Consider the following 27,318-nt stretch of genomic DNA (forward strand, 5'->3'; position numbering starts at 1 on the left):
AACCCTACCCCAACCCACTTTATGTGGGGCTTTAGGGGTTGGGGCTTTTAAAAAGCCCCCTATTAAGGGGGCTAGAAAATTGGGACTTAATTTTAGAAGGGGTTAGGGTCAACCCATGGGCCAGGGGCTCAAATGACACCTCTACATGGAATTCACCCCATGCACAAATAACATTGCTTCTACAACAAAATAACAAGAATTTAACGGTATGACCTTTTATGGAGAAGATTCAACAACATTAGATCACTCCACTGAACTAATTTGTTTTTTCTCATGAACAAACACATAATATACTTTTACACATATCATGGATTCTTTTCCATCTCATGTACATCCAAATCTTATATTTTATTTTAATTGCTTGATTAATAGATGAGAATAACGGAGTAAAAACTCAAACATTTTTCACCGATTGATTTTATAAAATTAAATTAGACTTAAAAATTCATTGTTTGATATGATATTAAAATAATCATGATTTCCACTTTATCCTAAAAAGCATTATTGTTTGTTGGGTTTACTGTTTCATTGGATCACCCATTAATATCAATTCCACATTGGAGATATATGTCTTGGAAGTATGTTAAAAGTCTCATTTCAACTAAGTGGTATCAAAATTCGAAATTAATATTGTAGTGAAATTTATTGTTTGTTGAATTTATTATTTTTATTGTTATCGAAATATTTATTAATGTTTAATCTTACACTCAATATGTATATGTTAATATGTATATGTTTAAGAGAAAAAGAGTGTTAGAAGTTGTGGTTTTATTGTTATTTCCATTTGTTGGGTGGAAGACAACATGACATATCTAAGACTTAAGTGGTAGTTAATTTCAACCACAATAAAGACTATCTCATTTTCATTTGTTCTTGCCATGTTAGTGTAGTAGTTATTATAATGTTTGAAGCATGTACTTTGTATATAAAATTGCTATTATGCTATTTGAAACTTGTGTAATATTTATGATTTTAATGCTAAAGATTATCTTAATAAAGCTATCATCAAATTAAGTAGGGTATTGCTCCCTCCACCATCCCAAGTGCTCCTGCACCTTCGAACTATTTTCTTTTATTCCAAAAATACTCTATCCCTCTCCACTATTTTCTTTTATTTCAAAAATACCCTACACCTCCCCACTATATTCAACAATCTTTCTCTTTCTCTCTCCACATTAATGAAGCATTCATATGGCTCAGATTTAAACTTGTTGTTATACATTGCAAAATTTTATTTACACTTTTCCTTAAATAAGTTTGATTCAATCTTATTTTCACTGTTCAATATTTTTTTTCTTCAAATTACTTAATAAATGGTAAAATTTTATTCTAAATTTCTAGAAAAATGTTTATATATATGTGTTTTTTTTTACATTTAATATCTATAATTTTTAACATTATATTATGTTTTAACTTACCGACATGTTTGACCCAAATAACTTGAATAAAGTATTTAATTTATTAGATAAATAATATAAAAATATTATTAAATACTTAAAATATAAAAGAAAAGTTATTTGTTAAAGATTTGAAATTTATTTAGTTCTTTTATCATTATAAAGTTAGTATATAATAATAATAACAATAATATATTATTTACTATTGATATTATTATGTTTATTATTTTGTATTTGTATATAACTTTTAAGTTTATAAAATGGAAGTGGTAGAAACACTAATATTGAAGTTTTCTCTGAATTTTATATTTTGCAATATAACAGGTTTAAATCTAAGTCATATGAATACTTCATTAATGCAGAGAGAGAAAGAGAAAGATTGTTGAGGATAGTGGGGAGGTGTAGGGTATTTTTGGAATAAAAGAAAATAGTGGAAATGTATAGAATATTTTTGGAATAAAAAAAATAGTGGGGAGGTGCAGAAGAACTTGGAGTGGTGGAGAGAGCAACACCCAATTAAGTAATATGATTATTTTGTATATTTTCGATTTCAGCAATCATTGGATTGCAAATTATTTTGTATATTTTCGATTATTTTGTATAGTTTTAATGTATGTAAATAATTTTCTTAAGAAAACGTATACAATTAAAAGAAAAAACAATTAATACAATTAATACGTCTAGTAATTAATACGATTATTTAAAAGACAATTGTTTGTAGTTAATGTAGAGTCTATTCTTTGTAATAAAGAAAATAATACGTTAATACAAATTATCTTTTTCAACATTTTAAAACAGTATATTTTTTTTATTAAATTTAAAATACGTCAATACCAAATATGTAATAAATTAATAAAAAATAACAAATATACTATATCAAAATATTATTAAAAAATGTGTCAAAATATTGATAGTAAATTAGGTAATATAATTACAAGTGATATGATGATTTAAATATCAATTAGTATCTTTCATATAATATTATTATTATTGAAGATGTTACTTAATTAAGGAATTTAACTTAAACAAGAAGTCGTAAAAATATTAAAAGAGTAATAAATTATTCTTAAATACACAAATTGACATACATGTGTATACATGTAATATATATATATATATATATATATATATATATATATATATATATATATATATATATATATATATATATATATATATATATATATATATATATATGTTTATATACTTTGTATGCAAGAATGTAACAAAATTTTTAATAAAAGAATGATGTCAAAAAGTTATAGGTTTTTTGTTTTTAACAATATTTGTTGGAGTGCAATTGAAGTGTGGTGAGAGTAGTGTTCCTCTTCTTCCAAACAAAGTAACAGTTCAAATAACAAATCCCCTAAGCATGAGATATTTGGTTGTACAATGCAAAGACAAGAATACTGATCTTGGGGTGCAACAACTCAATGTTGGGGAAACATATAGCTTTAAGTTCTTTTCTAAGTATTATTTTCATTTGACATTGTACTTTTGTTATTTTGTTTGGTTGGAAGGAGATCATATATGTCCAAACTCGAGATGAATACTGTAGTAGTAATACTTGTACTTGGGATATATTTCCCACTGGACCATGTCGCACTGATAAAGATCCTCGAGTGTGCTTTGAATGGAATCCACCCTCTGCAGCCCAACAAAGTAACAATACTCTACTTATATGATCTTTTATTGAGAAGATTCAACAATAATCCTTCACTCCACTATAAGTGATTTGTTTTTTCTCTCATGAATAAACAAGTAATATACTTTTACACATACCATGGTATGTATTTCATAGACTCTTGTCCATTCAAATCTTATGATTTATTTTAATTGCTTTTTATATGTCATTCAGTATCTTAATCACACTAATTGATTTTTGTAAAAATGAGTTAACTTTAAAAGTTCCTTTTTTAAAATGGTATTAACATAATGATTTATAGTTAGTCATAGAAAAAATTATTGTTTATTATCAAAACATTTATTAATGTATGTTAAAAATATCATATCAACTTCTTAAAATATGATACCTATCAAAACTAGATACCATAATTATTGATAGTTGGATTTTCTTAAAAAGATTAGAATATGAGTTTTAAATTATCAAATACTATAATACTACTTTATAGGGTAAAATTTGGATGTAATTTTCGTATATACAAAATTTACCATTTTCAATTAGATTATCTTTAAAATGTTGTTAATTAAATTAGAGTTTATTTCAAAATGTTATGAAATTTGAAGGTAAAAAACATTTTCAAGAAAACTTAAAAATGAATCCTAATATATTCAATGAAAACACTTTCTTGGACAATACACTAGAATGGAAGTGATATTTGTACAAGAATATTAGACGAAAGGGCATAACTCAAATGTTAATGTTCTCATTGAACATTGAACAAAGCAAAAGGTAATAAATAATTACAAAATTTCTCTACACATTTTTTTAAGAATCTGTTTGCATTTTTAAAGATTAATTAAGTTTTAATTCTCTCTTAAATTTGAACAATTTTATTTGAGTTTATGTTGTTGACACTCAAAATTTTCGTATCTGTTAATGAGTTCGTGTAGTTTAATTTCTTTTTGTTAATTTGGTGATGCTGTTATTTTATATCATCATCTTATTTATTTGTCTTTTAGTGTTAAGAAACATGATATTTTGTTATTAATATAAAATGATAAATTACTTAATTAAAACAATTAAACTCCAAATACTCAACTGAAAATGGTAAAAAATTTGAATACTCAATAAACCAAAATGTTTAATAAAAACTCAATTGAAAATACCAAAATTTATGTGAAACTTAAAACTTAATTATTATTTTTAATTAAATGAATATAAATCGTTAGAAGATAAATTATTAATAAATGATGGTGAGTGATTCATATGGGTATTTATATGTGTACTTCTTGAAAGAGAAGAAATAAATCTCATTTGAAATTACCCTATCAATCAAAGAGGCGAATTTATGGATTTAATCTCCAAAATACTTTGTTTGATTTTAGTTCTTCTTCTGCAATTGAAAGGTAAAATCACTGCAACTCCAATTCTTCCTACAAAAGTTTAAGTTGAAATAACTAACACAACCAATGTTTCAGTTGCAATTAAAAAGAAAAAAAAGGTTTTTCAATAATCATCGTTTTGATTTTCAAGTAAAGGAAACAAAATCTCTGATTATAAAAATTAACATAGAATAAGGAATTTTTTTTAAAAAGAAATTATACTTTTTTATATACTTTGTAGATGTGACATCCCAAATATATAATAACCACAATTATATAATATAGGCGTCAACATCCAAATAAAGAGAACAGTTAGAATATGACTTGCAATTAAGTACGAAATTACAGTCATTCAAAATATAATATAAAGTTTTAAACTCAGACAGTTTTGAGTATTTAACATCCAAGAGTTTAGATATCTAAATCCTACGCAGACTGTGCAGCAGCATCATTCTCCTCCAGCTCTTGCTCTAGAGGTATTTCCTCAACCACATCTGTTCCCATCCAAGTGGATGATCATCGCAAAGAAAAACATACACAAATAGCACACAACACAGAAGCAAGGGTGAGCTAGATAAACAGGCAGTAATCATACTGTTCAATCAATTAATAATCATCATGCTTGGTATATATAAAACGGTTAATACATAACACATTAAACCATGACTCTAACACTCAACATGACTCATCCGGATTAGTATAACTATCGAACTATTGGTCTGCACTTGCGTAGTTCAGCTGACACTCCCCAACACTATGCAAGGTAAATCCCCTATCTGTCTATGTCTAAACTCTAAGACTATAGACGAGAACCTCCCTCTACTCTCACCACTTACACTGCTCTCCTCTATTTGAGCATGAACAGTGCTTCGAGTGTAGGGATAGACATACCAGTTCAAAGCTTCATACAGTTATACAAAACAACAACAACACCCCACACATCACTTTCAATCATCTCACCCTGAGATGTCCACTTCATACTCAATTACATCATTGTAGTTCACATTCATATGTTTTACAACCACTCAACAACACCATACATACATCTTGGCAGTCAAACAACATCAATCAATCCAAACAGAAGAAGAAAAATGAGTGAGATTCCCTCCATGCACCAATTTACGTTCATATATATATATATATATATATATATATATATATATATATATATATATATATATATATATATATATATATATATATATATATATATATATATATATATTTATATATGGATCATTACTTTAAATTCCAAACACACAGTGACTGATTTCCTAAAATTATAATTGACTAGAAATTAACACATGATAACTTTATGCATCTACAATCAACTTGTTTTATTTTATTTTCATCCTAGTAGAGATCTTTCTTTACCCCAATTGGTCACCGGAGAGGACCCATATGTCTTAACGCATCAAACTCACCTTCGACGCCAACACATATGACTAGTCACAACTGACTGGACCAGGCCAGGGCTGCTCTATGATCATGGATGTGCCAACTCAGGTTTTTAAGGTTCCTCTATCCTTCCAACAAAGAAAGGCTCTCAACAATTAACAATTAATTTATTTAAATTATCTACCCTGTTCTCTTATGCTCTAAATCTGAAATGCCTACTTTTAATATTTTCACTTCCTCTCACATCAACCTCAAACAGTACCTGTACATCTATTTAATACCCATATACATGCTATTACAGAACCCTTACTCCAGACCTTCCAACAAGATCAATTTCAGCCAACAAACTCATTCAAAACATATTAAATTCATCACATCACAACATGCACAATTTCACAGTTTCAGTTATAACACCAAATACAATAAAAGTCATAAAACAGTTTCACAAGAGCACACCGGTTCAACATTCATATGCATATATTTTTATAAAATAAATTCATACAAAAATAATTAGCTCCCCTTACCTCAGAATTGAATTACCAAGCTCATAGGAACTCTCCTTTACGGTGTCTCACCAAATGAGAACTCAACCAAACCCTATAAACCGCCACGGGGTGACACTAACAGCTCTTAAAGCTTGATTTAACAAACAAAAAAAATATAAACAAAACCCCCTAGTAACATACGACCAGTAGCATTGCATGTTCTAGGTTTGAGAATGGAGACAGAGAAGGGAAAAGTTGACTCACCGGTCCAATCGAAAATGCGATCGGTTCAAAAGGAAGCCTTTGGTGAGATGAACGTTTGACCACCCTCCAACTCAAGATTGAAAGGTTCAAAGAGCTGGAAATTTAGAGAGAAGGCAGAGAGAGTTAGGACTTGCAATTTTTAGAGAGAGAAACTCAGAAAATTAGAATCTATTGAGCTCTTTCCTAAGGTTAGATTGACTTAGAGAGATGGGCCAACTGCCCCACATAGGACCAAATGGCCTAATGATTCTGAGGCCATGGGTGACATTTCATGTGTCACCTTGCCTTTAAACTCTTTCCCCCTTTAACTTGTCTTAAACAGTGATGTCTTTTCTCTCTATTTTTTAATATATTAAAAATGAAAAAAAAAGTGGATAATTTCATCGATCATGTATGTGAAGTTTAGATGAAAATAAATTTATTAAATAGATTAATATTTTAAATTAAAAAAGTTATTTATTCATTTTCATCACCCTCTCAAGTAGTGGGTCTGGAGAAATGAAGTTGAAAAAGCATACGAATGGTTTTCTTGAGGAATTATCCAGTTAATGTTTCAGCAAAATATGGGCTTGTTTGTGACATTTTGTTAGGTGGTGTTGGGCCATTTCTGCATGTATTTTTATAATTTCAATATGTAACTTCTTAAATTTTTTATTTCAGAATATATAATTTAGAATAAGTTTTTTTATATTTTAGATTATGCATTTTAAAATATAAAATATAAAATATAAAATAATTTTAAATTGTATAATCTGAAATATTTCTATAGAAGAATTTATAAGGGTGAAGAAAGAAATTTATGGTAATGCAGGAAGAAACTATCTGGTGTTGTTTGCCTGTGCTAAACTTATTCTCAAATTTTAAAATTTGTATGTGAGCGAGTCATTCGTGTCTCTCCATATATAAATACATATAACTTCTGAAAGCTTTGCTTTGCCTTCATCATTCATTTATTCACTTTTCCGCTTTCTCATTCATCTTTCTTCTTCTTCTCTTAAACCACCAGCCATTATTGGTATGTATTTCTTTTCACCTCATACAATTTACTTTTCATCCCTTGATTCTTTCAGCACTCCCACTATGATTGCAAATAAACTCTGAACTCCAAGGTCACAATTTAGTCTTCAATTATCTTTTTCACCGTTTGGACTACCTGAATATCATACCTGTATTTATAAAATTTTGGAATGGGTTTTGGATTGATGTTGGTCTAATTACGATCCATACACTAATTGACCTGACTTAGTGGTCAACACAATTATTCTTATTTGCTGATCTTGTTTGCGGTAGATCAATCGGTTAGTCTATCGTTTCTTTGTTGGATTGAAGGCTCTCTTGACCGCTCGGTTCATGATTGACTGGGCAGTCATATAATACATTAGAAAGCAGCAAAGTCACGTTAGAAAAGGTACGTCTCTCGGTCCTACAAATCCTTACCGAAACATTTTGACGTCCACCGTGGGGCCGAGAGCAGACAAAAGAAGCCCAAAATGTTTCGATAGGGATTTGTATTACATAGATGTGGATTGCCCGGTGAAATAGCAATAGAACTTTTCCAGACATTTCTAATTCGTGGTCTAATTCGAAAACATTTTGCTTCCAACATAGGAATTGCTAAGAGTAAAATTCGGCAAAAAGAACCGATTGTATGGGAAATACTTCAAGAAGTTATGCAGGGACATCCCGTATTGCTAAATAGAGCACCTACTCTGCATAGATTAGGTATACAGGCATTCCAACCCATTTTAGTAGAGGGGTGTGCTATTTGTTTGCATCCATTACTTTGTAAGGGATTCAATGAAGACTTTGATGGCGATCAAATGGCTGTTCATGTGCCTTTATCTTTAGAAGCTCAAGCAGAAGCTCGTTTACTTATGTTTTCTCATACAAACCTCTTGCCTCTAGATGTCGTTCGGTTGTACTCTTGATGGGGGGAGATACCTGCAACAGGCACTCTGACGCTCAAGTTAGGAGTGGTTTTATGAACTGTTTATCACAGTTTTAATATTTAAGTTATGATCGGACGTAAGTAGAACGTAGAAGTGGAATGTAGGAGTGGAACGTAGGAGTGGAACGTAGGAGTGGAACGTAGGAGTGGAACGTAGGAGTGGAACGTAGGAGTGGAACGTAGGAGTGGAACGTAGGAGTGGAACGTAGGAGTGGAACGTAGGAGTGGAACGTAGGAGTGGAACGTAGGAGTGGAACGTAGAAGTGGAACATACTTGACCTTTGACCCTGTCATTGCATTTATAAGTGTTTCATAAGCCAAATAAAAATAACCTTACTTGAAAATCCGGTTAGTTACTATAAATATCTTAAACGCTTATCATATCTTTAATCAGATCTTCAATCAGATATTCCTGATTATTCATTTGATTATTTTATCTTCTGTTGGACCCTTGCCCAATAACTTAAACGCTGGCCCAAAATCCATTTGGCCTGGTTGACCTTAGTTAATGTAGTGGATGGTGATTAACCGATTGGTATACACTATATCTGATACATCATTCAATATCATTTTATATTGATTATAAAACATTACATATATATAAAAGCAAGGCGAGAGCATAAGATAACAATCAAGTCACACACTTAATCAAAACAATTAAAACATAATTGAAAGAGATAAAAGTTTTGAATACCCAAGAAGCCAAAAAGATTTAATAAGAAATTAATTAAAAATAGCAAAATTTAATAGGAATTTGAAACTAATTTATTATTTTTAGTTAAATAAATATAAATTTTACCTTATAGATCATTTTTACAAAATTGAGTTAAAAGCCAAATTATTAATAAACGATGGTTAGTCATTCATATGGGTATTTATATGTCTTTTTCACTTGAAGGAGAATAAATTAATCTCATTTGAGTTACCGTGTCAAAGAGGCAATTTATGGATTCAATTTCCAAAATCATAATAATATTTTTGTTGTTGTTTTCTGTTCTGCAATTGAAAGGTAGCGTCACTGCAGTTCCATTTTTTCCTACAAAAGTTTAAGTTGAAATAACAAACAAATTAAGTACGAAGTATTTACATGTTTACTGCAAAGACAACATATCGTTTTTGACTTTACTCTTAGTTCTTTTATCCTACAACCTTGTACTTTTGTCACTTCACATGGTTGCATGATGTTCATCATTTTGACATTTATGTAGAATACAGGGATGTATATTGTATCCACAATCTATATTCGTGGGACATATTTGAGAAAGGATCATGAAAGATTACAAAATCGTGAATGCTTTACATGGTAAAGGTTCTAAAAAATAAAATAAAATAAAATAATACTTTTTCTTTATAGTTCTCTATAAATTTATGGAGATTAAATAATATTTATATTATATATCAGGTTTCAAAGTTTATTGTGATCGATACAAAATCTATTAATGGTAAGATTTATTGAAAAATGTTAGAAAATGATAATTGTAACTTTGTAATTGCAGTGATTAATGTATGTAAATAATTTTCTTTAGAAGAACTACACTATATCAAAATAGTATTAAAAAATATGTGTCAAAATATTGTTAGTCAAAATATGATTATTTTGTATATTTTCGACTTCAATGCAAATTATTTTGTATATTTTGGATTATTTCGTATCGTTTTAATGTATGTAAATAATTTTCTTTAGAAGAACTACACAATTAAAGAAAAAAGAAATTAATACAGTTAATACGCCTAGTAATTAATATGATTATTTAAAAGGTAACGGTCTGTAATTAATGTAGAGTCTATTCTTTGTAATAAAGAAAATAATAGTTAATACAAATTTTCTTTTCAACATTTTAAAACAATATATTTATTTTTTATTAAATTTAAACTACGCCAATACCAAATAAGTAATAAATTAATAAAAAATAACAAATATACTATATCAAAATATTATTAAAAAATATGTGTATTGTTAGTAAATAAGTTAATCTGTTTATTTTATATATTTAGGTTTTCATACCTCATTAGATTGGAAATGGAAATTGTAAATCTAAATTAATCGTAATTATGGCTAATAATCTTTGTTGTAATTCATCCCTGTGAGTTACCACCAAAAAAGAAAAAAAATCTAAAAAATAACTTTTAAAAAATTGTAACTGATACGATGATTCAAATATCAAATAGTATATTTCTTATAATATTATTATTATTGAAGATGTTACCTTAATTAAGGGATTTCATTTAAATAAAAAATCGTTAAAATATTAAAAGAGCAATAAATTATTCTTAAATATTGAGATATACATGTGCATACATGCAGTATATATATGTATGTTTACTATACTTTGTATGCAAGTAGTAAAGTTTACAGTAAAAGAATGATGTCGAAAATTACAGCAGTAGGATGTTTGTTTTTAGCAATTTTTGTTGGAGTGCAATTGAAGTGCAGTGAGAGTGTAACCGTTCAAATCACCAATCGTTTAAATATGAGATATTTGGCTGTTCAGTGCAAGGACAAACATAGTGATCTTGGAGTGCATCAACTCAATGTTGGCGAAACTTATAGTTTTAAGTTCGAACCTCAGCTTATTTTTCCTAGGACATTGTACTTTTGTCATTTTGTTTGGTTGGAAGGAGATCATTATTTTGACATATATGTTCAAACTCGGGATGGATTCTGCACTAATAAGGGTAGTACTTGTACTTGGGACATATTTCCCACTGGACCATGTCGCACCAATAAAGATCCTCGACAGTGCTATGGATGGAGTCCACCCCCTGCAGCCCAACAAAGTAACAACACTTTACTTGTATGACCTTTTTATAAAGAAGATTCAAGAATAAATTTTCTCTCCACTCTAAGTAATATGGTTTTTCTTATGAATAAATAAATAATATACTTTTACACATATCATGGTCTCTTTTTCATCTTTTGTCCATTTGATGATTTATTTTAATTGCTTTTGATAAGTCTTTGAGTTGCTTAATCACACAAATCGATTTTTTTGTAAAATTGAGTTACGCTTAAAACTTATTTTTTAAAATGGTATTAAAATAATGATTTGTCGTTAGTCATAGAAAAGTTGTTGTTTATTTTGGAAATATCAATTAATGTCAATCATACGTTAAAGATATGTTTCGGGAGTGTGTTAGAAATCTCATGTCAGCTTTTTAATAGAATAGGTATCAAAACTAGATACCATAATTATTAATTGTTGGATTTTATTAAAAATGTTAGAGAATGAGTTTTAAATTTCTAAAATACCATAATACTACTTTATAGGGTAAAATTTGGATGTAATTATTGTAGATATAAAATTTATCAAATTTAATTAGATTATCTTTAAAATGTTGTTGATGAAATTAGAGTTTATTTTTCAAAATCTTTTTTCCTAAAGAAAGACATTTTAGAAAATCGTTTACATTTTTAAAGATTTAACTAATCGAAATAAAAGATGAATCGTCTCATAACACTATCCTTAAAAGATAACAAAAAAAAAATGAATCATCCGATGTTATTAAACAATGTCTTTAAAAGATGATTAAACATAAAAAAATTTGTTGTTTATTATCGAAACATCCATTTCTGTCAATCATATGTTAAAGCTATATTTTGGGAGTATCTTAGAAATCTCATGTCAACTTCTTAGCACAATAGGTATCAAAATTATGAATTAGAGTTTATTCTAGCGAAATTAATTATTTGTCGGATATTTTGTTTGGTTATCGAACTACCCATTAATGCTTAATCTAACATCATTTGACATGTATAAGTCTTGAAAAGAAAAAGTTTTGAAATTCTTATATCGGCTAAAAATCAAATCAATTTACAATCAAACATATATAAGTAAATGCAAATCTAATCGTACAAATTGTATCAATGATCCATGAGAGTTATGTTTTTCCTTATAAAGAATTATAAACACATATTTTATTAGATTAATAAGTAAATTCAAACACTTGTATTTAAACTTGTCTAACCAGCTTTTTAGTGCTGTGAATCAAGAAGTTTTAAACTTGTTTATGATTGAGAATTGGATAACTCTTATCGAGTAAACTAATGTAAAAAATGTCTATTATTATAATAATTTTCAAACAATGTTTTCCATTTAAACGCATTCTTCAATTAGTTGTTTTATCTAATATGCATACTACCAAATAAATAATAAATTAATAAAGGAATACACTATATCAAAATAGCATTAAAAAATTTGTGTCAAAATATGATTATTTTATATATTTTCGACTTCAGCAATCATTGGATTGCAAATTATTTTGTATATTTCCGATTATTTTGTATAGTTTTAATTTATGAAAATAATTTTCTTAAGAAGACCTGCACAATTAAAGAAAAAAGCAATTAATACAGTTAATACGCCTAGTAATTAAAATGATTATTTAAAAGGCAATTGCCTGTAATTAATGTAGAGTCTATTCTTTATAATAAAGAAAATAATAGTTAATACAAATTTTCTTTTTCAACATTTTAAAACAGTATATTTATTTTTTTATTAAATTTAAACTACGCCAATACAAAATAAGTAATAAATTAATAAAAAATAACAAATATACTATATCAAAATATTATTAAAAAATATGTGTATTGTTAGTAAATAAGTTAATATGTTTATTTTATATATTTAGGTTTTCAGAGGTCATTAGATTGGAAATTGTAAATCTAAGTTAATCGTAATTATAACTAATAATCTTTGCTGTAATTCATCCCTGTGAGTTACCACCAAAAAAAGAATAACTTTTATAAAATTGTAACTGATACGATGATTCAAATATCAAATAGTATATTTTTTATAATATTATTATTATTGAAGATGTTACCTTAATTGAGGGATTTAATTTAAATAAGAAATCGTAAAAATATTAAACGAGTAATAAATTATTCTTAAATACATAAATTGAGATATGCATATGCATACATGTAGTATATATATATATATATATATATATATATATATATATATATATATATATATATATATATATATATATATATATATATATATATATATATATATATATATATATATATATATATATATATATATATGTTTACTATACTTTGTATGCAAGAAAGTAGTAAAGTTTACAGTAAAAGAATGATGTCTAAAATTACAGCAGTAGGTTGTTTGTTTTTAGCAATATTGGTTGGAGTGCAATTGAAGTGTGGTGAGAGTGTAACCGTTCAAATCACGAATCGCTTAAACATGAGATATTTGGCTGTTCAGTGCAAGGACAAGCATAATGATCTTGGGTTGCAACAACTCAATGTTGGCGAAACATATAGTTTTAAGTTCGAACCACAGATTATTCTTCCTACGACATTATACTTTTGTCATTTTGTTTGGTTGGAAGGAGATCATTATTTTGACATATATGTTCAAACTCGAGATACATTCTGCAGTAATAAAGGTAGTACTTGTATTTGGGACATATTTCCCACTGGACCATGTTGCACCAATAAAGATCCTCGACAATGCTATGGATGGAATCCACCCTCTGCAGCCCAACAAAGTAACAATACTTTACTTGTATGACCTTTTATAGAAGAGATTCAACAATAATTTTTCTCTCCACTCTAGGTAATATGGTTTTTATTATGAATAAATAAATAATATACTTTTACACATATCATGGTCTCTTTTCCATCTTTTTTCCATTTTATGATTTATTTTAGTTGCTTTTGATAAGTTATTGAGTAGCTTAATCACACAAATTGGTTTTTGTAAAAATGAGTTACGCTTAAAAATTTATTTTTTAAAATGGTATTAATGTCTACCATATGTTAAAGATATGTTTCGAGAGTGTGTTAGAAATCTCATGTCAACTTCTTAACACAATAGGTATCAAAATTATGAATTAGAGTTTATTCTAGCGAAATTAATTGTTTGTTGGATCTTTTGTTTGGTTATCGAACTACGTATTAATGTTTAATCTAACATTTGATATGCATATGTGTTGAAGAGAAAAAGTTTTGAAATTCTTATATTGACTTTAAATTAAATCAATTTACAATCATACGTATATAAGCGAATGCAAATCTAATCGTAAAAACTATACCAATGATCTATGAAAGTTATCTTTTTTCTTATAAAGAAATATAAACACATGTTTTATTAGCTTCCTCATAAGTAAATTCAAACACTTGTAGTTAAACTCGTTAAGAGTTTTTAAATTTGTTTATGGTAGAACCTATTGTTAAGAGAGAATTGGATGTGACTCCAGTTGTGTAAACTAATGTAAAGAAGTGTTGATTATTATAATTATTTTCAAACTATGTTTTCCATTTAAACGCTTTCTTCGATTAGCTGCTTAACCTAATATGCATACCGCCACTACTTAGTAACTTAATAACTATTTGAAAAAAAATTAAAACATTATTCAACTCCCTCCTCGTCCTTGTAGTATTTTCTTATGTTTCAATTTTAATAACGTTATTTTATTTCTGATCTTATATATTTGTCTTTTTCACGTTAAGATAAGTAAGGTTTTATAATTTATTTAAAATGATAAATATCTTTTAATACACAATATCATTTTATATTAACTATAAAGTATATATATATATATATATATATATATATATATCATGGATTCTAAGTTTTAAGGTTAAGGGTATTTGAATAATTTCATTCTCAAAACTAAAAAAAAAAAACAAGAAACCCAAAATCCTTACTCACCTCCCTGGTTCCTCTCAACCATTCCTCTTTCATCTCTCACTCTAACATTTTCTCTCAAGTGAAAAAATCAGAAACATTCGCCGTTAAACAATTTGTCTTTGTAAAGAGTTGAGTCATTGGCATATTCGCCTTCAAGCAAAGGATCATAAGATCTCTTCAATTTCATCATCTGTAGATGTTGAATCATCATTTTTTTTAAAAAAGCCCTTTAGGCCAATTACAATTCTTTCATATCATTATGCTTGTGAAAATTAGATAAGATAAAAATTATAAAATGAAAACTCATTATAAAATCGTTTATTTAAGAAATTGTTTAACTGCGAGTATTTTTTATTTTTTCCAAGCCAATTACAAATTTTTTTGGATGTCATGATGCTTGTGAAAATTAGATAAGACAAAAATTATAAAATAAAAACTTATTATAAAATCATTTTTTGTAAGAAATTGTTTAACCGTGAATGTTTCTAATTTTTTACAGGCCAATTACCAATTCCTTCATAGGTCATTATGCTTGTGAAAATTAGATAAGACAAAAATTATAAAATGAAAACTCATTATTAAATCATTTTTTGTAAAAATTGTTTAATAGCAAGTGTAAATATTTTTTTTTCAGTTGGGACTACGACATAGAAAATGTTGGAATGAGAGAGATGAAAGAGAAAGGGTTGAGAGGAATGAGAGAGGTGAGTAAGGGTTTGGGGAGTTTTTTTTTTTTAGTTTTGAGAATGAAAATTATTAAAATACCCTTAACCTTAAAACTTAGAATCCATGATATATAAGGGTATTTTTGTCTACTAAAACCTGATACACATTACTAAAATGTACCAACTGAAAAACAAGCGTAGACGCGTTAGCAAACCCCATATATATATATATATATATATATATATATATATATATATATATATATATATATATATATATATATATATATATATATATATATAAACGAGAGACAATATAAAAATCAAGATAAATGAGTTTTAAATTTCTCAAATACGATAATTCCACTTTATAATGTAATAAAATTTGGATGAAATTATAGTAGAGCTCCTAACAGAGCATTTTATAATGATAGCATATGATAGAATGTTATAGGGTACGAACTCAAGTTTCACTAAACGCTACATAACTAAAATACTTTTGTAAATACCATCATCAAAAGACTATTCAAGCATTATGCTTAAGTCGTTTGACGCATTAACTGCCTTTGTCTGACAGTTTAAAGACATGTACGTTCAAGTACTTCTTGTCTATTGTGCTATTTTTTTTATGTAGATTATCAACTTTATTCAAAAGTCTCCTCAGAATTAAAAGAACGTTTAAAGACATGAGGATATTCAAAGAATGTTTTGTAAAACCTGGAGAAAATAAGGGTTTTAAAAATAAAGTTTTGTTAAGACTTGAATATGTTTTCTTTTAAGATATGTGTCTAATAAGCTGTTATGTGTGAATATCTTTGTTAAAACATAAGCATGTTAATTTTTTATGTTATTTTATTTAAGTACACACATGATTCGTATGTTGTTGATTTGGTGATGTGTGTGTTTGATAGTACCAATGTGATGATTGGATTGTGAATAAAAGGGTTGTGGGTTCAATTCTAAGTAGGAAGAGAGTTAGGGGAAACCTTTAGTTATTGTATTTTTTCTTAGGGACAAAATGATTTTTTACCTTTATTAATTAGAAATTAAATAAGGGGGTTGTAGGAAGGAAAAATATGCAAAGTAAATTAAATAAAAGTAAATAAACAGAGGGTTGAACGTGTAATAGAAGAAAGATAGAGATTTAGATAGATTTTGATTTAAAAATATATTATTTTAAATGAGAAAGTATTAGAGATAGGGTTTGGGTGATTTATAAAAACTAAGGTATAGGGAGAGGGGTGACATTTGTTTTAGAAACCCTAGAAACTCTACATCAAAGAGAGAACATAGAGAAAGAGAGATGAGTGATATTTTTGGGAGAGAAGAGAAAGAGTTGCAACAAACCTTAGTGCAAGGGGAGATTTGTGGTGCTTTTGGAGTATAGATAAAGCCCTAGTATTGACCAAGGTATGGGAAAACTTACCTTTGTTTGTTGTATGCTATGTATTATTAGTTTTCTTGCATGGAAATCCTTGTTTGGATACATGTTTATGTGATTATGATTATGATTATTTGTTGTTATTATTGGGCAAGAGTTTGTGTATGCATGATGATAGGGTTTACATCATGTTTGTGTTGGGTTTTTTTTATGAAAATATGTATCTCTTTGTTGGGTTATTGATCGAGGTCGTACCCGAATCAAATTAATATGCAATTAAGTGTAGTATAATACTAGGAAATGAATCCTAGATCGTCTCTCAAGGACTAAATGTGGTTCAGGTAATAGGTCAAACATGTAGTGGAGGATTTTTGAATAAATTTTGTGAAATGAAATGAAATGATTAACACACAAATTAAACATAGATTTAACAACATGTTGGCATTTGGATCAATTGCAATGCTTCTTATTCTTGATAAACAACAAATTAAACATTCCTTTTACCCCTAATCAACACGAATTAACCAACTGAGCGAAGGTTAATCTGGTCTTCAAAATTGCGAATTAAGCAAACACAACACGTCTATTCAATTGATTCTACACCACACAGATTTAGCAACTAAGCGTATACCTAAGTGCAAGCACAAAACTAACTTAATACAATGCAAGGTAAGACAACATAATACAATCACAGTTCAAAATTATCAAGTAAGCAATGCAATATCCCCAATTACCAACCCACACATACTCAAGCTACCATTAATACAACCTTCAAACAACGAAGCAAAATTTGAAACATTTGAGCAAAACCAATGTAGAAATGAAGCTCAATGCAAAAACGAAATTCAATTCCAATTCAGAAATGCAATTTAGAAATGTAATCCAGAAACGAAGTTCAAACTAAGAAACGAAATCAAAACAGAAAACGCAATGCTTAGACAAACGAAATGGGAAAACCTAAAGTGAAATTGCAAAGTGAGAATGAGAATGGAATTGTAAGTGTAGAACCAAAATTTCAAGCTAATAGAAGAAAACGGAATTGTAGAATCAAAATTATATTGCTTAAATTGAAAGTGCATGAAAATATAAATGAAAACCTAAAATCTCAAAGGGGAGTTGTCCAAGAGCCAAAAAACATGAGTGAAGAACTATGGGGCGTTTTCCACCCTTTGGGTACTAAACTTAAGGTGCCAAATCAGCCCCTAAAATGGGCTTATACAAAATCTGCCCAAAAATGGACCCAAAGGTAAATCTGGTCCAAAATGCACATTAAAAATGAGAGTGAAGAAGTGTGGGGTGTTTTCCACCTTTTGGGTACCAAACTTAAGGTGCCAAATCAGACCCTAAAATGGGCTTCTACAAAATCTGCCCAAAAATGGGCCCAAAGGTAAATTCGGTCCAAAATGCACATTAGAAACGAAATTACAAATGAAATTGAAATAAAATGTTGAGGTAGAATTAAATAGATGACGTGACAACTCTCTTTATATCCCAAAATATAATCCCAAACTTTGTCTTGAAAATAATAATAATAATAATAATTAAACTCAGATTATCCAAATTAATTAAAATATGAATTACTGACCAAATTAAACCTAATTAGCAAAATTGAGGAATTATTGAACAATTAAGCACAATTCAGAAATTAAATTCGGTGCAGAAAGTTAAGTGGATGAGAGTAAATATTGATTCATCAGTTATCCCATGACAATATGTATTGATGCTAAGGAATGACAAATGTATGTTGTTTAAGGTTTTATCATACAAATATATTGTAAAGAGTGGTGTGATGATCATATGCAATATGTTGGGTTTGTATGGGTTGTAATTTGCATAATGATGAGTTTTGGATGATTCAAGTGATGTAATGTATGTATTAAGGTTTGTTCTTAAGGGTATATGAGGCCTGAAGGCATGCATGATGTTTTGGGCGTGTTCCCTCATGATTTACGTTGATGTATATGTATTTTGAACACTTGAATTTTGTCTAGAATGTGTTTTAATTCGGTAATAATCGATTATCACTAATTATAATCGATTATTTTCACATTGATTTTGAGTTTTCTTTCGAAAATAATAGATTTTTCAAAAATGACAATTGATTATCCCTTCATGTGTGAAAATTCTGGAAGTTTGTTGTTTAGGACTATTAAGATAATCGATTATCTTAAGTGATAATATCACCTTCTAATTTGTGTAAACGTGAGAACTTCGCATGAATAATCAATTATCACTTATTGATAATTGATTATCCGAAGACACTTTTGTTAAAATCGTTAAATTTTATCTCTACCTACCAATTCTAATAACACTAAGACATGTTTTACTATGTGAACAAGGACTTTGAAATATGCAATGATCAACATTTGAAAAAATGTGAGTTTAACTCTTTATGCTTTATGCTAAAAGGCTCTATGAATGTAGCATGGTCATAAAAGAAACAGAAAAGTCTGCTTAAAGTATAGCTCCTGCTTATGTACTATACATACAGAATTTCTACATTAAATCATTTTAGAAAGTGAAACAAAAGGCAACAAAATGATAGGTGAACTTCAGCTCCTTTTTCTCTCCTCTGACAGTGGAATTCTTCTACACAATAGTAATGTAACAACGAAGAAAGTTTTGAAAAAGATTGAGTCTGAGACCTCAATTGTTGCCTAATTAACACTACTTGTTGCAAATTTTTCAGGACAAGACTGAAACCATAGTTTACAACCTTGCAAGTAAATGCTCAACATTAAGCAGCTGTGGAAAAATTTGTAACTAGTTTTAATTATTTAAAATACGATTACAATTAGTTTTAACGCAATTTCTAACATTTGTAAATATAATATGCTTGTTTTATTACGCAATATTTATGATTTTAATGATAGAGATTACGCAATTTATCACCAAAACAAAAACAAAAAAATCTAAAAAATAACTTTTAAAAAATTATAAGTGATATGATTATTCAAATACTCAATTATTATTATATTTCTTATAATATTAATATTATTGAAGATGTTACCTTAATTTATAAATTTAATTTAAACAAGAAATCCTAAAAATATTAAAAGAGTAATAAATTATTCTTAAATACATAAATTGAAAAAACTTTTAAAAAATTATAAGTGATATGATTATTCAAATATCAATTAGTATATTTCTTATAATATTAATATTATTGAAGATGTTACCTTAATTAAGGAATTTAATTTAAACAAGAAATCATAAAAATATTAAAAGAATAATTAATTATTCTTAAATACATAAGTTGACATAACTTTTAAAAAATTATAAGTGATATGATTATTCAAATATCAATTAGTATATTTTTTATAATATTAATATTATTGAAGATGTTACCTTAATTAAGAGATTTAATTTAAACAAGAAATAGTAAAAATATTAAAAGAATAATAAATTATTCTTAAGTACATAAATTGCAATAACTTTTAAAAAATTATAAGTAATATGACTATTCAAATATCAATTAGTATATTTCCTATAATATTAATATTATTGAAGATGTTACCTAGGGATTCAATTTAAACAAAAAATCCTAAAAATATTGAAAAAAAGTAATAAATTATTCTTAAATACACAAATTCACACACATATATATATATATATATATATATATATATATATATATATATATATGTGTGTGTGTGTTTTTACCATACTTTGTATGCAAGAAAGTCGTAAAGTTTAAATGATGTTGAAAATTACAGCAGTAGGTTGTTTGTATTTAGCAATATTTGTTGGAGTGCAATTTAAGTGTGGTGAGAGTTTGGGTGGTCTTCCTCCTGTTCTTCCGACCAAAGTAACAGTTCAAATAACAAATCGTTTAAGCATGAGATATTTGGCTGTTCAGTGCAAAGACAAGCACAGTGATCTTGGGGTGCATCAACTCAATGTTGGTGAAACATATAGTTTTCAGTTCTTTCCAAAATTTTATTTTCCTACCACATTGTACTTTTGCCATTTTGTTTGGTTGGAAGGAGATCATTATTTTGACATATATGACCAAGATCGAGATGGATACTGCAAAGGTAATACTTGTATTTGGGAGATATTTCCCACTGGACCATGCCGCACAAATAAAGATCCTCGACAATGTTATGGATGGAATCCACCCCCTGCAGTGCAACAAAGTAACAACACTTTACTTGCATGATCTTTTATGGAGAAGACTCGACAACAATCCTTCACTGCACTTTAGGTAATTTGTTTTCTTCTCATGAATAAATAAATAATATACTTTTACCCATATTATTACTCTTTTCCATATTTCATGTCCATCCAAATCTTTTACTTTGCTTCTTATAACTATTTGAGTAACTGAATCACCTTTGTAAAATTGAGTTACACTTAAAAGTTCATTTTTTAAATTATATTAAAAAATAATTTTTATTATTAAAACATCCATTATGTCAATCATATGTTAAAGATTTATTTTGAGAGTGTGTTAAAAATTTCATGTTAACTTCTTAATACGGTAGGTATCAAAATTATGAATTAGAGTTTATTTTAGGAAAATTTATTTTTTGTTGGATATTTTGTTTATCAAACTATCTATTAATGTTTAATCTTACACTTGAAAAAGTGTTAAAATTTTTATATTGACTAGAAATAAAATCAATTTACAATCATACGTATATAAGTGAATGTAAATCTAATCGTACAAAATGTACCAATGATCTATAAGAGCTATACTTTTTTGTTATAAAGAAATTATAAACACATGTTCTATTAGATTCAGAAGTGAATTCAAACACTTGTAGTTAAACTCGTCTAACCAGTTTGTGTTAACCAACGTTTTTTATCCCCGACAAAGGCGTCAAAAACTTGTTGGAACAATATGTTACAATCGACAAGTGTACCGAATCGTTTCAAGTAATATAAAATGGTAAGACCAAGTATCGTTTTCCCAAGAGACTCGTAATACTAAAGAATTGTGCGATTAACAACTCATCTAAACTCAAGAACATAACATCAATTTACAAACAAGTGCAGAAAGATAAATTTACACATAATTACAATGTTGGACTTTGGTATTGAAGGCACATAGATATGACAGACTAGAAATGATGTGAATTGACTTTGCTAAGGTTAGTTTCACCTATTTCACTCTTGTGCTTACCCAATTTCATCTCCTCTCCATAAATTAACCAAAGTCATCCCAAAAATTTACTCAATCCCCAATTTCTTAGGTAAAAGAGTTTTTTCCTATTAAACTCCAATTTCTTGGACAATAAACCCACATTAAAGAGCTAGGATTTTAAGACAACAAGTAAATCATCTTCCATTGAACTATAAGGACTCTTGTTTTAGTTCTAGATCATGCAAAATATGTTTCCATACCCATGAATAACAGATCAAGCCATGAAATATTCCTATTACATGCAAGCTTTAATATTGGAAACAAAAATACTAGCATTGATAGCAAAGGCATATAAATATTCAAATCAATAATCCATTACACAAGAATTCATAGGCTACAACAATCCCTAACAAAATGAATCTGGTTCTCCACTTTCATGGAGAAACTTAAGCTTACAAACATGATGGATGAAAGAAGAAGGAGACCCAAGGAGGAGAAAAGAGATGTTCCCACAAGCACCAAGCATCCTCCATGAGCTCCTGTAGTTAAATCGTGCCTCCACACCTTCGTCCTTGAGTTTTGGGAGCGTTTCCCCTTCCAAAACTTTGTTCTGTTCACGTTTTCGAGCTATCAAATGAGCTCTTAAATAAGTCAACTCGCTCGAGTGACTGTTGGGACTCGTTGGAGTGAGTTCTCTCTCAAGCGAAAATAAACTCGTTCAAGCGAAAAAGTCAACATGTGAACAGTAAAGTCAACGCATGAATAGTACTCGGTCAACGGATAAATAGTGTCGATCAATAGATAAATAGTGCACAATGAAATTTTTAGGTACTTTTTTATCTTCTTGAATACTTATTCATCTGCAAGCTAAACACACAAAGAAGTTAAACTAATCTTTGAACAATAAAACACAACTTTTACATCTTTCCACGAGACTTATTACACAAACACATGAAAAAGAAATTAAAATAAGTGTGAATATAAGGTAAATATCACACTTATCAGTTTGTTAGTGCTGTAAAACAAAAGTGTTTAAACTTATTTTGGGGAACCTATTACTAAGGGAGAATTGGATGTAATTTAGGTTGAATGAACTAGTATAAAAAGTGTGGATTGTTATAATTATTTTCAAACACCGTTTTCCATTTAAACGCTTTCTTCAACTAAGTGTTTAACCTACTATGCATATCGTTACTGCTAAGTAACTTAATCACAATTTATGAAAAATATTTAGAACATTATTCAACTCTCTCCTAGTCCATGTAATATTTTCTTATGTTTAAATTTAGGTTTAATAGCACTGATGGTCCCAATTTTTGTCAGTTTTGTTCAAAATGGTCTCATTTTTTTAAATCTTCAATGTAGTCCTACAGGTTGTAATTTGTGTTTAATTTAGTCCTTTTTGCAAACGTCGTTTAAATCGTTAACAGTCAAATGTCCAGCTATGCAATCAGTGACACATCATCATCATCTCCTACGTCCAAAAACCCTAATTTTCTCCTACAAAGAAACCCTAACCACCACCTAACCCTAATCGTCGCCGCCACGCTCATGGTTAGCCACCATCTTCGCACCTCCATCATCAGACATCTGGAAACCCTAACCAGATGGTCACGCCGTTGTTCCAAACGTTCCGCCACAAGCATCGTGAAACTGAATCGCAAGTTCCTCACACCTTTGAGCAACGTCGTGAAGCCTCTTCATTCTCCATCAGCCACCACCAACCTGAAACACAAAAGATCAAAACCCACAGAACCAAAAATCTCCTTCAAACCAGAAGTGTGATTCACGCTGCAACGGTGAAGAGCCACCAACATCATCATCAACCTCTCGTGAGCAAAACCCAAATCGCAAAAATGTAAACCCAAATCGCATCAGCGCCTCTCCACAAGCTTCTACACCGCGCCTTCTTCATTCACCTGCAAGTTAAAAACTTAGAAACAAACCAACTATCACGAAGTTCACCATATCTGCCGTGAAGGAGAAACCTTATTCTCGCGTGACGGTAATGGAGCAAGCTTTTCTCCAATTTGTAGATGCAAATTTGAAACCCTAATTTTAAGGTGAAAAGAAAAAGGGTTGCCACATGTCAAGCCCTCATTGGCATGACCATCCTTAGTCAATTCTGGTCCTAACCACGTTAACCAATAACTATCATGTAATTCACTGGTTAGTGATGTGTCGTTTACGATTTAAACGGCATTTGCAAAATGGACTAAATTGAACACAGATTACGACTTTTACAACTTTATTGAACATTTAAAAAGAATGAGACCATTTTGAACAAAGATGACAAAAATTGAGATCATTAGTACTATTAAACCTTAAAATTATGAGTTAGAGTTTATTTTAGCGAAATTGATAGAAATGTTTAATTTCACAATTGAGATGTATACGCTCGAAGAGAAAAAATGTTAAAAGTTATATATTACTAGAGATACCAATAATCTATTCTTATTCTTAGTGTTCAATAACTGCAAATCCGGTGTGTGATGTATAATATGTTGGATTGCAAATCTCTTTTTTAGTGGGTGATTGTTGTGGTTTTATAGTTGATTTCCATTTGTCGGGTGGAAGACATTGAAATCTCTAAAACTTGTGTAGCAGTTAATTTCAACCGTAATAAATACTGTCTGATTTAATTACAACAGAGGAAACTAAAAATAAAGGAGAATAAGAATTCATTAACGTCACTTTCATGGAGAGGAAACTAAGGCAAAAGTTTAAATATGTACAGAGGGAGAAGCCATCACAGAACACAAGATTCATGCGAGTCACATGCTAAAAGACATTAAAAAGAACAACCAATGATGCATGGCACAAGAAAACAAGGTTCATGTCAAGAACTGAAGTCATTGATAACGTCATGCAGCTTTCTTTCCAAAACCTGAGAGCAAATCTGTCCCATGTTGCGGTAGAAAGTCAGCAGGTCATAAAGTTGCTCCACTGACATATTTCCCATTACATTTTTCGCCATTTTCTCTCTTCCTTCGTTCAGCTTCAGTCTCTCCACGTATGAACCTGCATTCCTCACTGTTGCTCCCATTTGCTTCAACCGATTCTCTTGCTGCACGCTTAACACTGTGTTTGACTGCAAATTCAAACGCGCTTTCATTCTTAATCAAAAGGAAAACTTGTCGGTGCAATCCAAACTCGTTATCCCAAAAATTGATCTTTTACTTGAGTTGAAAAATTAGTCTCAAACTTTATTAACTTCCACTTTCGATTCTTAACGTGTGCACAGACTAAGTTGACTTTCTATCAATTTGCTGATAAAAAAAAGACATCACCTTAACCATACGTAAAAAACTGTAAAAGACATGACATCACATGAACATTTACACCATCATTCGTTGATTGAGAGAATAACTAAATTGATCTAATGTTTTACGAGCTCAAGAGAAGGAAAAAATTGAGAGATTTTTAGCTGAAATTGAATAAGAAATATGAAAGGTGTGCAGTTTTGTACCTCCAGAAATTCTGCTCCAACTTCAAGTTCAGAATCTTTAGAGGAGCAATTCCCACGGCCTGTGGTGTATAGGTTTTTGGCAAGTGAAAAGCTACGCACTATAATTTTCCTCTTGTTCTCCATTTCCTTGTTCAGTTTCACAGGCTTTGGCACAGATGTTAAACTGTTATGTTTTTTCTGATAAGCAATCACAGCCTTCACAAATTCCTGCATGATAATAACAATGCATCATTAGCTAAATCTGTAATCAATGTATAGCATAGCATCAGATTAATAAAAACAGAAATAAAAACAACCTTATAAGCAAAGGGGCAGCCAGGATAATCAAATTCATCAGAATTAGGCTTTCTCATACGCTCAGGGTGAAATTGCAATCCCATGATAAATTTCCCATCTTCAGGGTTATAAGCATGAGGGTCATAAAACCCTTCAATCAAACCATCAGCAGCAAAGGCCATAGGAACGAAACGTTGAGCTAACCTCTTAACCCCTTGATGGTGATAACTGTTAACCAAAATCTCCCTTTCTTCTCCTTCTTTTCCTTCCTCACGAAACCAGTTCCACAAAGGGCTGCTTTCTACGAGCTTCACAGCATGCCTATGCCCATCATAATCATCGTAGTTTATGTGCATCACTCTATTACTCTCCGCACACCCTTTTGAAAGTTCTTTCCCAATGTCCTGGTAAAGGGTACCCCCACATGCAACATTGAGGACCTGGGAGCCCCGGCAGATACCCAGATAGGGAATGTTCCTCTCGAGACAGAGTTTGGCGAGGCTCAACTCGATGGAGTCTTTCTCTTTGTCAATGGAAGTGTCACTGGAATGAAGCCTTCTGATTTCTTCCAACTCCTCTGGGGACAGAGCAGAGCCATGATCGTCTTGCTGGTACCAACATGGCTCGATGTCTTCTCCTTCGCAGAGAAGAACGCCATGGATTGGCTCGAAGCTGGTTAACAAGGATTGGACACCGGAAACGCGAGGCACGATCACAGGTACTGCGCCATAGCTCACTATGAGATCAAGATGGTATTCCCCTGAAGAATAGAAAATGATGAAAAAGATGATTCAAATGTTGGTAATCTGCTGAATAATGAAATGAATGTTAGTTAGTTAGTTACCGACGAAATCCACGAACTTGTTCTTGCGAAGCGTTCGTCTAGAAACGATGAGAACACGAGGGAGTATGCCAGAGAGATCCGAAGACATAATGAGCGATGTGGGGCTAATCACACGCTAAGCTATACTATTCAGAACAAAGCTCGACTCAAAATGCAGTGCTATGTTGGACTCTCACCATGCTTCTATTTATAGGGGTGAAATTCAAATCTTTATAGATAAATTAAAAATATTTAAACATAGCATGTCAAAGTAACATTTATTATGTAATTATGAATTTTATATCTGCCACGTTGATAATTAATATAGATCCGTTTTTTTCTTTTTATTTTAATAAAAACGTGTTTTTTCTTTTTATTTTAATTAAAACGCGGGGGACTCATTGCTTCTCCTAGTAAGGTATCTTATCTTGGATCAAGTAACTAACATGACACCAGTT

The 27,318-nt window shown here is 29.6% G+C and overlaps 1 protein-coding gene and 1 long non-coding RNA gene across 2 annotated transcripts; both read right to left on the minus strand.

Annotated features, from left to right (window-relative positions):
• Positions 1-4,732: 4,732 nt before the first annotated feature.
• Positions 4,733-6,757, minus strand: LOC128193604 (uncharacterized). The gene is made up of 3 exons (XR_008244954.1): positions 6,551-6,757; positions 6,326-6,398; positions 4,733-4,897 (listed from the first exon to the last, which is right to left on the minus strand). It is a non-coding gene; the product is annotated as an uncharacterized LOC128193604 (long non-coding RNA).
• Positions 6,758-24,960: 18,203 nt separating this feature from the next.
• On the minus strand, positions 24,961-27,033 carry LOC108319000 (putative glutamine amidotransferase GAT1_2.1). The gene is made up of 4 exons (XM_017549996.2): positions 26,882-27,033; positions 26,058-26,797; positions 25,762-25,968; positions 24,961-25,383 (listed from the first exon to the last, which is right to left on the minus strand). The coding sequence occupies exons 1-4, from the start codon at positions 26,967-26,969 to the stop codon at positions 25,132-25,134; spliced, it is 1,287 nt and encodes a 428-aa protein (XP_017405485.1). The 5' UTR covers positions 26,970-27,033; the 3' UTR covers positions 24,961-25,131.
• Positions 27,034-27,318: the final 285 nt, after the last annotated feature.

Source organism: Vigna angularis, chromosome 8 (assembly GCF_016808095.1).
Source record: "Vigna angularis cultivar LongXiaoDou No.4 chromosome 8, ASM1680809v1, whole genome shotgun sequence".
NCBI lineage: Eukaryota > Viridiplantae > Streptophyta > Magnoliopsida > Fabales > Fabaceae > Vigna > Vigna angularis.